This window comes from Protobothrops mucrosquamatus, unplaced genomic scaffold (assembly GCF_001527695.2).
Source record: "Protobothrops mucrosquamatus isolate PMUCROS unplaced genomic scaffold, P.Mucros_1.0 scaffold351, whole genome shotgun sequence".
Lineage (NCBI taxonomy): Eukaryota > Metazoa > Chordata > Lepidosauria > Squamata > Viperidae > Protobothrops > Protobothrops mucrosquamatus.
In genome coordinates this window covers 549,682-564,932 of record NW_015386686.1, presented here as the reverse complement: position 1 = coordinate 564,932, position 15,251 = coordinate 549,682, and the positions used below count along the sequence as shown (strand labels likewise).

The following is a 15,251-nucleotide window of genomic DNA, read 5'->3' as shown; positions in this document are numbered from 1 at the left end:
AAACTAACAGAAATGAAATTTCTGAATTCAACTAGTCTGCAAGACTAAAAAATTGAATTGACAAACACTAATGATGTGAATGCAGACCTTAATGATCTTGTTTTTAATAACGTGTCATGTAATAAATATTTAAATGTCATATTACCACTATTTTAAGTTGGCAACAATAAATTGTTACCATTATGAGATGAAATGTATGTTCCATGATATTTTCACCCATTTATATAAGAGAAAATAAATCACATATTCATTAGAATAGTAAAATTTGTGGGCAAGTTTGCAATGGGGGTTTGGTTTGCAATGACGAAAGGAGTGACATAAATCAAGAAATTTATTTTAAAGCTTGTAGGTTTAAAATTTGGCAGTGTAATTAAGTCACTGTTTATTGACATTAGTATATTTAAATAGAAGGAAAATGGGGGGTGCAAAACATAACTAAGGGGGAGGTAAAGGCCTTCAGAAGATTAGGGCTAGAGAGAGCCCTGCCTGGCAGTGTCCTTGGCTTCATCTGTAGCCTGTCTTCCCTACCTCCTCTTAGGTGTTGCTGCCTGGAATGGGACAACTTGCCACAGGCCAACTCGCTGCAGGACAATGCAACCATTCAATTTAATTATTTAAAATAATAAAAAAAATATTTTAATTTTTGTCATTCACATTTCATTTTGTCCCTGCTTTTGCATCCTTTCTTTAATGATTCTGTTCCACCATTTCTTCGATATTAGTGTAACTCTTGTCCCGCAGCAAGTTGGCCATGCCGAGTTTTTCCACACCAAGTTGGCTGCGGCAAGTCCAGAGATTCAAATACAGGAAAGTGCTGAAATCAATGGATTTGATTGAATTTTTAAATTTAAGATGTTTGTTTTGGTTTTATACAGCATTTGCCTAGAGCAGAGATAGGCAACCTTGGCTCTTTTATGACTCGTGGACTTCAACTCCCAGAATTCCTGAGCCAGCATAACTGGCTGAGGAATTCTGGGAGTTGAAGTCCACGAGTCATAAAAGAGCCAAGGTTGCCTACCTCTGGCCTAGAGCAAGGGTACCCAACCCCCTGGACCAGTACCGGGCCGCGGCATGCCAGCAACCAGTCCGCACAAACAAGCAAAGCCCCATCTGTGGGATGCAGGCAGCACACAAAACCACACACACCCTGGTCTGCGGAAAAACCTCTCTCCATGGAACCGGTCCCTGGTGCCCCAAAGGTTCTGGACCTTTGGCCTAGAGCAGGGGTGTCAAACTGCCGGCCCACGGGCCGGACGCATCATCCAGAAGCCTCGCCCACCCCATTGCCGGCAAGGGCAAAACTGTCCCGATACGTTGCGCGATGTCACATGACGTCGCGAGTTTGACATGTCTGGCCTAGAGTCACCGTTGGCAAGATGGGCGGCATACAAGTTTGACAAATAAATAAATAAATGGATAGGCCAGATAAGTGGAAAAGAGTGGGAAGCAGGCATACCAGCCTTGCCCAATTCAGTCTCCCGGTAGGCCTTCTCTGGAATTTGTCTCAGCCAAAACCTTTAAACCTATAAAATTGCAGTCATTCAAGCAAGTTAAGAAGTTAAAGGCAGTTTCATATTCAGTACAAGTATTTTGTTTTCAGTAGACATCTAAACAAGGCACTCCTAAACATGGGTGTGTTGGATCCAGTCCATGAAAAGGATATAGACAAAAAGATAATGTTATTGTCACTTTCTCTTCCTAAAAACCCTGCCTCTTTCAAAGGGATGCTGAATGGGCTATTCTGGGATTATGGGAATCTCCCCAAGTAGCTTAACAATTTATATGAGCAGGTTCTCTCACATGGAAGGAAGTATGGTCCTCTCCTCAGAAATCTTTCTTACTCCAGCCAGAAAAGTTGAACTAAATGGTGACTATACAATGCCAATTCTGTCCAGAGAATAGGAATATACAATCCAGTAGCAGAGTGAAGGCTGTTTCCAGATTTTGTGATTTTTTTTAAAGCAGATCCTCTGCAATTAAAGTGGCAAGCTTTTAATGAATGCAAATCTATTGCTTTCAATCTTTCTACTAGGCAATAACCAAATAAAGGATGAAAAGGTGCGTTTTTTCCCCAAATTTTCATTGATTCTATTCTATAAATCCATTCCAAGCTGTCTTTTTTCAGCTGGGCTCAAACATAAGGCTCAGCTGGAGAAAAAAAATGATTGAACATTATTCAAGAGAAAAGTTAAAGAAAACAGATATGGTAAAGATTAAATACAATATTTCACACATAGGTATTACAGGGGAAAAAATAGAATGGATAACTAGTTTGTTCTTGAAATTGTTAATTTTGTCTCAACCCCAACACTGAATTAGTAAATGTTATACTAATTTATATATATGTTGTAACTGAGAACATTCCAAATATATTAGCTTTAAGAAAATCAGTGATATTCTGAGAGTCTAGGAGGTCAGACTATAGGATTGCAAACCATTTCTTTAATAATACAGATTAAAAGGCAATGGTTTTTAGGTGAAGCATTTTGACTTAGCCTTAGGGCTAAAATACGTTTTTTTTGTGCATTCAACTTGAAATGCAGTACAGAATGTATATGATAGTAATGTGCTATTACTATGTACTAAACTGGTATGAGGACACCATCACTCTGTAAGGTCCCAGTCCCTTACTTGAACTTGAGATACCATGTCAATCTAATCAGATAACCCAAGTGGAGACTTCTTGATCAAGCAGCACTTTATTTGATCAAAACAAGTAGCTGGGTGTCCAACAATCTGGAACGTTGGCAGAGTTACGTCCAGAAGTGCCACACCTTAGAAAGTTGGTAGCATTGCTTTATAAACTTTATTAGCCAATGAAAATCAGACAACAGAGCCATTACACCATAAGAAAGACATCAATCATTCCTGTACACTCCCTTATTCCCTCCTTCAGTATATCACATCCATGTACATGATTCTCACGCTTGCATGAGATTTCCCTGGTGCAAAAGCTGATTACAAAAAGCAAGAAAGCAACAGTTAGACTAAACAATTTCCCTTTGTTCCAGAACCCTTCAATTTCAAGCATGATATGACAGAAACACAGGTTAATAGCACATGCATTTTCAGTCCTAATAGTCAAGGACTTCAGCTACTTCATTGCAAAAAACATTTTAAAGATTTGAGCAGAGTAATACCCTCTTATGTTGCAAATATGAACCTTGGTTTTAAACTTGGTTATTTATAAGATTTTACTATACCCATTTGCTAATAAATAATCTTTCAATATATTTCTAAACCTATATAAATTGATCTAAACATAGCTTCTACTTTAGAATGAATCCAATTGAGACTTAGAAAATGACCATAGCAATTTTTTCATAGAAAATTCAGAACCAGTTTAACGGTTATTTCTTTAGACAATTTATAAAGTGGGTAGGATTGAATCTGATCACTGAGAAGCCAAAGATTTCAAAGTCCACCATACTCAAAACTACTAAGGTTAGTAGAACTGTATTTCTGTTGTTTTTCTCCTTTTTTCAGCTTGACTTTTTTTTAAAAAAAAAAAAAAATCCAATTGAGTTTAATGCCAAGTTATTAAACTACAGTGTTGGTTAATAGAAATGTATACTAATTTGATATTGCTTGGGGATCAAAAGTTTGTACTTCTCTTTTTGATATTTGTTGCGAGTCCTCGCCTGCCAGCAAATCCGGCAGTCGAGTCAGATGAATCGAATGAGGGGGAAGGGTTGCCTGGGGTCACATCGGAGTCTGTGGAAGGCTCTGAGGAGCAGGAAGACTCAGAGCTAGATGTGACACCAGGCCCATCTACTCATGCTGAGGCAGAGAGACAACTGGCTTGGGGGCCTGAACTGAGCGAAGACAAAGAGCAGCTGGGGCCTGCTCCAGATGCACGGATGCGCAGGGAGGAAAGGCATGCAGGACAGCGGAGGGCGGCGGGGCGGCTCTCCAGGAAAAATAAAAGACTCTAAGAAGTCTAAGAAGCCACGCCCTGGCTGGACTATAAAGAGAGGTGTGGGAGGGGCAACCTTTCATGCTATAGCTTTGTGCTTCTGTCGTTGGATTTCTTGCCTCAGGATTCTTGGATATTTAACCAGGTTTGTCGGCTTTATGTATGTTTGAGTTACTTAAACCTTGAGCAGTCCAGCTGAGAACTCAGAGACTGAATCTTGTTCGTTTCAACAGTTAAAGGACTGGTTGGAGTTTTGTTTCATAAAAATTGTGTAAAAATAAAAGGGGTTTATCTTATCAAGTCCTGCCCTGTTCAATGCAAAGGGGTTTTTCCTCATTGAGTAACCGGTTGAGCAGTATTCACGTAGGCTGGGACAGAACAATATTGGGTTTAGTGTAATAGAAGCATCCACAGTGGCTAGGATAGTGTTGAGGGGTCACATCTACCTTCAGAATCCAGGTGTACTGAGAATTACTGCTGCAATTTATAGAAATGGATAAACTTCATCTCAAGCCTTACATCAAATAATACTTTATGTATTATGGTCGTGCTTGGTTTATAGTTCAAACTCAGATTATATTATTTCAGCCTTACTATTTTCTTCTTTCAATCGTGTAGGACAGTGGTGGCGAACCTATGACACGGGTGCCAGAGGCGGCACTCAGAGCCCTCTCTGTGGGCACATGCGCTGTCGCCCCAGTCCTAGGCCTTCAGCTGGGTTTTTATAAAACCTTTTCGCTTTAGGCCTCCACCACCATGTACAAAAAAAAAGGTTCAATCAGTCAATTTCAACTTCTCGCGGGAGAAAAAAAGATCTTGCAAAGTTGGAATTGATTGAACTTTTTAGTCCCACCCAGTCTGCCGTTACCACCGTAGCCACGCCCACCCAATGGGCCACACCCACCCGGCACCCGATGATGCATAAGTAGGTTTTGGGTTGCAGTTTGGGCACTCGGTCTCTAAAAGGTTCGCCATCACTGGTATAGGACTTTTTTTTTTTTTTTTTTTTTTTTNTTAACCTTAACCTAGTAAACATTTTCTGTTTTTAGTGCTAATATGAAAAGGCCTGTTTGCATGTATCTCCCATGCTAGCAGCTAAACTTTTCTTCAATGTTACTCTATCAGTGATCTTGAAATATTTTTCCTTTCCTTAGTTTTGGGCCAGATTAAAGCTTAATTCATTTCTAATCTATATGGTATAGCTGCAATTATATAACAATATAGGATGCAAAAGTACTGCTGTTATCCATTTCACAAGCCCCCAAAGTGGGTGAACCAAGTATGTATCTTGCCTTATTTATATGGAGAGGGACAGAGGGAGCTAAATGGATGCTCTGAACCTTGCAGAGGTTAGGTTGCTGTTAAAAACATTGGAGAAAACCTCCCACAAACATTGGAAGCCTGACTTTACAAACTGTTAAGAATATGCACTTTTGCATGCCACACCAGATTTAACTATTGAGCTAACAAAGGTTGCACGCTTCTGCTGTCATACAAATGAAATCAAAGACTGATTTATTGAAATAATTTATCATTTCCAAAGGGCTACCATTCTGTCAAATTCATTTTAAAATAAATATCTGTACCATATCATTAAAACTCTTTAAAATCCATTGGAAGGCTGATTATCTTATTAATGGTCGGGGAAATCTGTCAGTTTCTAAGATGCAAGTTCAGTTTATTTTTGTTTACTACCATAGCAAAAATGTGAATTTCAGTTGTGCCTTTCTACATATTATCCACAAGTAGAGCCTAATGATGAAAACAATATTTCACTCTGTAAATTCCCATTTAAAAATACAAACATTTCCCGGATTATGTACAACCTGACTTACATAAACTCACCTTTATTGAACATTTTCTTAATGCATATAAAAGTGAATTTTGCACAGAATACAAAGTAGTACAGCATCCAGATGAACACGCAACCTGTGCAGTTATGCAAGGTTTTTCAGAGCAGCACATAAGTTGGGGATTGGCTAGAAGTCACTGAACTTAGTAGATTCAGTAATTAGATGCTATGGTTTATGTTGCAGCCTTTAATCATGGTCAAAGCCTTCATGGTCTAAGCAATATATAGTTAGCAACTAATTGACTTTCTTGGTATTTTAATTAAAGAATTGCTACATCTACAAAGAATTTTTTATTAGAAAGTTAACTTAGCTCTGTTGCCATCCTGTAAACTTATACTACTAAAAGCCTATATTCAATTATATTGGCTGTGAGTTAAGTCTCTCAGCTTCTCTCTGCCGTATCAAAGTATGAAAACTGCAGGAGTCCACACTTATGAATCAAGAGAACAAAGGTCAATTTTGTTGAAAGAGGCTATGCAATAGGCAGCAATTGGAGGCTAAGAATGCAATATTTTTCATTTACTTCCAGCTCACCCTATTCTTTTATCTGTGTGTCATGCATGAGCTACACTTAGAACAGATGACTCAGAGTCAGTCTGATCACTTCCAATCTTACAGAACAAGTATCATCACTTCAAATGGAAGATACAAGGCGATTCTGATAAGGAATGCATAACCAGTGATGACAGTTTTTATAATTTTAGTGTATGTTTAAGACATGAAACTATGATACACTAATTTGATAGAGGATCGATAAAGCAAAAATGGTGGCCTAGCATATTACTTAAATTCGATGCAGTTCTTGTTGTTTCAAGTCCACTTCAATGTTCATACCAATTATTTCAAGGATTATTAAAACTTGACTCTGTTGCTATCATAAAATTTCCCTTCCAAATAAATATAACAAGATTATATTGTTTTTGTTGTTATGACAATATAACAAAAGAGAACAAGCAAGTTCTTGTTTATGCAATAACAAACGTTGTAACCTTGGCTTTAAGACATCGGAGCAATATATTTTGATAATAAAAGATGAGCGTAAAGGCATCAGAAAAAAACCGTTTCAATTAAATCTATTATTTCCTGATAGAAAAAAGACTTTCTATTAAAGAACAGATGTAGTTCTCTTTGGCTTTTCAGTGACTTTACATATTGACAAACCAGATTTTATTTACATAACCTCCTAGAAATCTTACTTACTGAATGTTTGGTTGTGCTGAAATGTTCCATAGATTCTTTCAACCCCTTAAAATATTATGTTCTGGATACAGAATGATGCATGATAGTAACATGGTCTTGCTGGCTAAGTGAAAGCTATCTTGAAAACTTTTAGACTGAAACCACACAAACACCAGCCACTTCTGAAGAGAATACAATCAGCATTCTTCAGGTGGCATTCTCTTGAATACTGGGGAAAAAATAATTATTTTCCTTATTGTGATTGCATGTATTAAGTTCTAAACATCATCTCATGAATAAATGAAAGCAAAAGCAAAACAAAGCTACATAATTGTTTTCTTGCCAAAGGGAAGGGAATTTACAATAATATAGTTTTGAAACTATGATTGTGGTAGAGACTTCCTTCTTGGACTGGAAGAATTTGCTTGAGTGAGTAGTCAAGATCACAATTTGGCATTTCACACCTGTAGTGTTTCTGGAGCATATCATGTCAAGCTACAAAAGGGAAAAGAAATGATTAGCAAAAAACAAAATTGAAGGGTTCCAGCTTTACTTTCATGCTTGATCTATAAAATCAGTCAAAGTCCAATTGAAAATCAGTACTCCAGACTAAAACTAAGTGAGATGCATATAAAGATTTCAGCATTTTGTAACCAGAGGGCATTTACAACTGTCGTAGCTTTCTACAATCTAGTGATGGCTATTTGCGCACTTCACAGCCAGCTTTTGACAAGTGGAGTCAATGGAGAAGCTGGCAGTAAAATCTCAAGTTGCAATCATGTGATGTCTCACTTAACAATCGCATCACTTAGCAATAGAATTGTTGATCCCTATTTTGATTATTAAGTGAGGGCTACTTATAATAATAATGCTGAACTGTTTCTGTCCAGTTGACTTAACATATCATGTCAATGCAATTTCCTCGTTGGTTTTTCACCTTTACCAACAATTAAGCACTATATGCTCTTCTTGGGAGCAGATACAAGCAGGTGTAAGACAGGGAAATACATTTATATATTATTAATGAGAAAGTAGTACTATACATCTTCTCAGAATGCTGAATCCCTTCGGATTTACAGAAGATTGAAAACATAAGACGACTGAAGAAAGCCGTTACTTATATTCCAGCTACTATCAATTGCTAATAATTTTTGAAAGTAGATTAATGTCTGACTTACCTGTCAATCAAAGAATCTCTCATAGTGGTAGCAATGGTACTTGGCTGTGCTTCATTAAGTTTGAAAACACTCTCAATAACAGATAATTCTGTGCTGGTTGTATCCAGGCCACAGAAGGCACACCAATCATTCACAACCATTCCAGCTGCAATCACCTCACTGCCACGATTAACAGTTCCAGCCTGGTAAGAAAGATAACTAGTGTCTTAAGAACTTCTTTCTCATGCATATTATCAGGTCTTCTTGCTTAAGGTTGCATGAATATAAAGCTTATTTGCAATATTTAAATAGATCAGAGGATCAAGCCTTCAGTAGGCATGCATGATATTCACGATATTCAAAGTCAGTGAATTGGCAGTTTATTGCATTTTCCAAACCATGCATTATGGTTTAGTGTTATGAATCCAGCCATTCTGGCTTATTCAATAAATCATAGTTAGAAATAGCTCAGCAAAATGTATGAACCACAATTACCATCATTCCCATGGATATATCATATGCTATTAAATACAAGTAACACAACTATACCAGATGTATTTTTCAATGTCTCCCCACTGGCATTGTTCATTTAAATTTTCACTGCTCCTAATTTTATGGTTCATTTAGGATTAGGCTTTAATACCTCATGCATATTTGGAAATAACTGTTTTGTTGTCTATTTCTTTATGCTATGAGGACCACATAAGACTATTTAATCCAAAAGGAAGTTGAAGGAAAAATATTGAAACAATAAGAGATTCCATAGAAAGAGACCTCCTGCACAGAGTTAACTAAGCTGCAGTGGCATACAGATGGATGACACTGTGGCTGAATACATTCCCAAGTCATAAAATGTTAAAATTCTATTCTGTAATTTGGCTCAAAATATAGTTTAAAGTAGCTGAACACTCCAAGATTTGAACAGAAAGAACATTTACCACAAGGGGGACTTGCAACAATGAAGAAAGCTCATCCTGGTCTTCTATAGATGTCTTAGGGTGTACTAAGCCTCCCTGGTTGCTGAACGCACAGTAACTTCCCACAAGTACTTGGTCTGCTACTGTCTGTCTAAATACTTCAACTTTTAGTACATCAGCTAAAATCTCTTCCGTCTCCTGTAGGGGAAAAAAATGACATTTAAAATTAGGGTTGTTAGAACACATTTATCTGATTTTAAATAATCATGATTATGCTTTCATTGCTTTTATCCCCGAACTTCAATAGCATTAAGCATAGCCAATCAATGTTTTTTGTTAGCAAGAAAGCCCTAATTAATTCATCTTGAAATGAAAGGCATTTGCAACAGTTAGAATAAAAAAGTTTTTTCCCCCATAATAATCTGACTGGAACGGACTTTGCTGTCTAATCTAAAATGGTGCTTTTGAAAGATTGCTGAGGAAGAAAAAACTAACAGAAATGCCTATTTAGTGGCAGAACTGATTAGCTGTCAACTAAATCTTGTAAACTTGCTTCAAACAGATTTTGAACATTTAGATTGCTAGAATATGAAGTATTTTAAAGTCCCATCAGCTGAAAAATGTATTGTAGCTAGATATCCTTGAAGTTACATTTATTCCAAAGTCTGAAATTTCTCCAGTTTTTGCACCAGTCAAATGCTACAACAACCTGAACACAGGATGTCAAAATAGAGATATTGGGCACCAGGCATTAAAGCACTTCTAGGAAGTCCTTAAATGAAACTTAAGCAACTCCCAAACTTTGTTTTTATTTTATTACTTATTATATAGTAGTCTTATTTCTAGGACTTGTGCCCAATGTCATCACTCTTGAATTAATTGTACAATCCATTTTCATTCTAGCTCAAATACTAAATCCAAAACTTTTGATACTGCTAATGGAAACTATTCCATTATTAGGATCGGTCATGCTTGCATTTGTTGGCTTACTTGTGCAATCGCTTCCAGCTGTACTTTTTCCAGTAACCCAACAATGGATATAACCTCTAAAGTCTAAATGACACCCTTCCAGCTCAAGAGAAATAAGAGCAAGGTCACTAACCTGAATATAATCACTTCTCCAAAAAGGATTTCTTACAAAATAAGATACCTTACATAAAATGACTCATCCATATGTATTTACATATGCAGCTGTATTTACATTCAGCTATTTTGTATTCATTGCATACTGCTAATGCTAATGTGTATTAATTCAAAGATCAAATAATCATGTGCAGGATTTGCCTTCACATCTGCTAGTGAGATAGTTCAACCAAATTAGTCTTCTGCAGCTCACTTTAGAGGTGAGTGAGCAGAGGAATTGCTGGGTTCAGCAAGGGGTGGAGGCAAGTCCTGTGCTGACAAAACTTACAAGTCCAAGCTTGCCTCCTGCAAAGCCTTGAAAAATGCCATAGTTGCTTCAGCTGGATGCACCCTTCCTCCTCTAGGAGTGGCTCCAACATGCACCTTTCTGGGTTGGCAGCCTGGAGGGGGGAGGGGGAAGGGGATGATTTTGTGGGAGAGGCAGGTGCACATACACGTGCAAGCTCCTACAATGTTTGCGGTGACACGAGCATGAGTGGGATTGCAAGTGCCCACAATAAGGCTCCTGTGAGTGGGGCCATGGTGCATGCATTGGCTGGCCACTCACATGGCCCATTAGGCCACAGCCCGGTAGTGGGCCATGGCCCACAGGCTGGGGACCCCTGACCTAGATGGCCTACTGTAGTTGTTCTAGAAGCACTTACATTGAGAGCTGCAGAGCACACAATGCACCTCTGAGAAGTCCCTGCCCCTATACTTCCTCCAGTTCTGCTGCCACTCCAAACAGTGTCCACACACAGCCACTACCTTCACCTGGGGGGACTGCAGTCTCTGCTGCCTTGCCCAGCACAGAATGTGCTGTATCTCGCCTTTCCATCCTACTGCACACTACACAGTCTGCAGATTATTGCTCCTTCTGCTGTGGCAAATGTGGCTTCTCTGCCTGCACTCAGCCCTGGCTCCTCCACTGGCTCTGTCCTGCTGCTTCCTCCTGGCTGGGCCAAGCAAACTCCCTTCTGCAGATAAGATTCTGCCACCCTGCTGTGCTCACTATTCATGACCTGGATCCGAACCAACAGCAGGAGGAACACAGCAAAGATCAGTTGGAGTGAGAGGCAACAGAGATAGATAGCATAGTGCAGGACAGCCAAAAGAGCAAAGATAGTGGGGAAAATGTGAGCGAAGAAAGTTGAAGCAAAGGTAGTTTAGCATAGGGCAAGAAAATGTGACTGTAGGACACTGAGAAGACTGTAAATGTGGGAGAGGCACCAAGTACCCAAATTTTGATCACATGACCAAGAGAGTGCTGCAATGACTGGAGCCTCAAGGACCAGTATTAACTACCATTCATTCAGCACCATCATAATTTTGAATGGTCGTTGAATATGTCAAGCAAGGACATACAGCAAATGCTCAATCAAAAAAGGTTAAACTGTTGTTAAAGCTTAGTTAGTGCAAACATGATTTTTAGTACTAAGATTAATTTTTATATTTACTCTGTCAATGTCTGGGTGGGCAAGTGCTACGTAGTCATTGCATGTGGTGACATTGCCCAATGCAGAAAGACGTTCTTCCACCCTCTGGATTCGCACTGAATCAGGAAGGCAGTTTCTGATATGCTGAAGTTCCTGGTCAGTAGTATTGTTTGGGACTAGCAAACCATGTCTGTTACCTAAAATATAGAAAAAAAACTGCCTTCAATTCCTGTCTCGAACATTCTGTGCCATAAAATAACTCGGGACGTGATGAATCTAATCAATGTTTTTTAACAGCATCTGACCTTTAACAGTTTACAGTACAGCCAGAGTGGGTTTTCTAACAAAATACACCCACAGCACAAATGGAAGCATATACTGTATTTTTCCGTGTATAAGACGCTATTTTTTCCTGCAAACACCCTGTTCAAAAATCAGGTGCATCTTATACACGAAAAAATAATGGTAACCTCCGCAGCCCAGGGCATGCCTGTGTGGATTCTTTACATGCCGCTGCCATGCCGCTTGGTGCAGGAGGATATCGCTGGCCCGAGGTGCCGCCTGGTGCTGGAGGATCGCGCTGCCCCAAGGATGCCGTCGGTCCCACTGAAGCCGCCTTCTATGACCCGTTTTCACCGGCGCAGCTCGGGCTGAAGCCGCAAGAGACCCCGGGAAGCCGCCTCAGTACAATGATTGACGGCCAAGGGGGTGGGTGGGACTAAGCCCGCAGACCATCTGATTGGAGGAAGTCGTCTCCCTTGTGTGATGGTACCGAGAAGTACCAGTAATTGGGGGGCGTCTTATAGACGGAAAAATAGAGTATTTGAAAAAAGAATATTCTGCTTACCTATTACCTCTCTCAATTCCACTATCAATGTTGGGCATAAAATTGAATTTAATAAAAGTATTATAGCTGAACAACAGTAAATGGAAGTGGGCAACCATAATAAATTTAAATAATTGGTTATTATTATATTATTTCCATTTGCACCTCTTACAATAGATTACTATAAGATTTTGAAAAAGGCAGTGATGAGAACCCCCCACCAATCTTCCCTATTTAGTCTCTGTAGGCACTTAGATAATAAGTTTCTCCATCTTCCCAGAAACTGTAGTAATTAATACAATGAGAGCCCATAGACTGAATCGAAATTATATGAAGGACTCCCCTTAACATAAAAAGATTGTTAAATACAAGTTCCCATAATATTAATGTTAATGTTTTAATTCCAGAGCCTGGTATCAAAAACATGCTTATCAGGATAAACATGTTTATCAGGATAAATATGAACTGAACTCAACAGTATATTTGGATTTTATAAATGAAGGGTGCAATAGCAGCTTGCCTTCCTTTTCTGAAATATTACAAACGACATAGTCAAACTGCTTGTCAAAATATATTAAGGCTAAAATGGGATGAGATTTCTACAGTTAGGAAAACTCAAAATAATTTATACGAACAGCTCACCTACACACATTCTGCCAATGATTCGACATCCAGCAATAGAAGCATGAATTACAGGAACGGTGTCAGAAAGCTCCCCTTCAAATACACTAAAACACAACCGAGTAAGATTTCAATATGCAAGGAAGATCACGAAGATCAATTCAAACATACTTAAAAGAGCTACATTTTCAAAAAGTTTAATAAAGGAACAAGCTGAAGAGTAGTAGTCTTACTGAATTCTTGTGACCTCACGTATCCAGTATAGCGTAAGTAAAAGAGCAGACCTTTACAGGTGCTGATCCCTGATATAGCAGTCAGTACTGGAGGGAGGTTGGGGAATCCCATATTGAAATCTCCTCTCAACTATGGGTGTCACCGGGTCATTTCTGTCTGCTTGGTTTTGCCCAACCCAACCTGTCTCAAAAGACGCTGAAAATAATTATCACAGAACGAAAAAGGGCCCAAGCATGCTCTTTCAGTATAAACTGCAGTGTTTCTCAACCTTGACCATTTTAAGGCATGTGGACTTCAACTCCCAGAATTCCACAGCCAGCAATGCTGGCTGTGGAATTCTGGGAGTTGAAGTCCACATGCCTTAAAATGGTCAAGGTTGAGAAACATTGGTATAAAGCAGGGGTCCTCAACCTTGGCAACTTTAAGACTTGTGGACTTCAACTCCCAGAATTCCTCAGCCCGCAAAGCTGGCTGAGGAATTCTGGGAGTTGAAGTCCACAAATCTTAAAGTTGCCAAGGTTGAGGACCCCTGGTATAAAGGAAGACCGCTACAGCCTTTCCCCCTTATTCTTCTTTAAATGCAACTCAAGGAAGAAGCTGCACTGCAGCAAAGGAGGGTCCCGATCTGACGCGGGATCCTTACTGCCTCTCGAATAATCAATCAGAGCAAATCAGGGCTAAGATCCGGAGGAGAGGAAGAGAAAACAGGTCGAGCTTCTCTATCATCACCTGTAGAAGCCCTCGGAGCCTCCGATGGCCACCAGACAGTAGGCGTTGGTGAGCTTCGCGAAGCAGCCGATCTCGTTGTTGTTCTCGAAGCTCGCCCGGACCGCCATAATCGTCAAAGACCCGGCAAAAAGAAGGAGGAAAGGCAGCAAAGGGAGTCGACGGCCCAAGACACGAGGACGGGCCTCCACGACCGTAGCCCGGAAACCGACAGTGACGTTATTCCGCTTGTGATGTCATGCCGCCTAGCTTGATGCTGATTGGACGAATGCAACCCGGCGCTGGCTCTCGTTTTTCTCCTTTCCCGGAAGATCCCTCCCACCAAATTGCGAAACGATCCCGGGATCTTGACCGGGTTGGGAGGTAGGGCGGCAGATCTGGACTGCGAAACTCCGGGCACCGCTGGATGAGAGCGAAGAGGGTGGGGCCTTTTTTACTCCACCCATAGAGGGAGAGACTCCTCTCAGAGACTTCGGGGACAGACGGCCAAAAAAGATGATGATGATTAGATTTTTATCACATATATATATATATACACACACACACCATATGCATAGACATCACACGCACACTCAGATACAGACAGACACGTCGTTGTTGTTAGTTGCGAAGTCGTGTCCGACCCATCGCGACCCCGTGGACAACGTTCCTCCAGGCCAGTGTTTCTCAACCTTGACAATTTTAAGGCATGTGGACTTCAACTCCCAGAATTCCACAGCCAGCAATGCTGGCTGTGGAATTCTGGGAGTTGAAGTCCACATGCCTTAAAATTGTCAAGGTTGAGAAACACTGCTCCAGGCCTTCCTGTCCTCTACCATCTTCTGGAGTCCATTTAAGCTCACGCCTACTGCTTCAGTGACTCCATCCAGCCACCTCATTCTCTGTCGTCCCCTTCTTCTGTTGCCCTCAATCTTTCCCAGAATTAACCACACAGCTTCCTCATTTTTAATAGACATGTATGAAACAACAATTTATATATCTGACATTTTATATATATACTAGCTGTACCCGGACACGCGTTGCTGTGGCTCAGTCTGGTTAAATGGAAAACAAAGAAAAGGGAAAGCGCACGTTTGTGTTGCTTTTACGTCCAACAGATGGCGCTGTTTTTCAAAAAAAGCATGTTCTTACCTGTCACAGGTGTGACAATGTAGGTATATAAAAACGCGCGTATTCGAATGCAACGTTGTGTCAAAATTTCAAAGCAATCGGTGAAGAACTTTCGAAGATTTAAGATTTTGAACAAATGAACATTTACATTTTT

The 15,251-nt window shown here is 39.8% G+C and overlaps 1 protein-coding gene across 1 annotated transcript; it reads right to left on the bottom strand.

Moving 5' to 3' along the window:
• Positions 1–5,410: 5,410 nt before the first annotated feature.
• EIF6 (eukaryotic translation initiation factor 6) lies at positions 5,411–14,209 on the bottom strand. Its single transcript, XM_015815576.1, has 6 exons — positions 13,991–14,209; positions 13,049–13,134; positions 11,602–11,777; positions 9,044–9,220; positions 8,127–8,308; positions 5,411–7,443 (listed from the first exon to the last, which is right to left on the bottom strand). Exons 1-6 carry the CDS (start codon positions 14,095–14,097, stop codon positions 7,434–7,436), a joined length of 738 nt encoding a protein of 245 aa, XP_015671062.1. The 5' UTR covers positions 14,098–14,209; the 3' UTR covers positions 5,411–7,433.
• Positions 14,210–15,251: the final 1,042 nt, after the last annotated feature.

Bases quoted from the DNA above. Each gene is read 5' to 3' on its own strand.
- EIF6 (XM_015815576.1), bottom strand. From the start codon at position 14,097: ATGGCGGTCCGGGCGAGCTTCGAGAACAACAACGAGATCGGCTGCTTC. The intron at 9,221-11,601 runs GTAAATATAAAA...TTTCCCCTACAG, and splicing joins CCCACCCAGACATTGACAGA to GAGACGGAAGAGATTTTAGC. The intron at 8,309-9,043 runs GTAAATGTTCTT...CTTTCTTACCAG, and splicing joins TGTTGCAAGTCCCCCTTGTG to GCTGGAACTGTTAATCGTGG.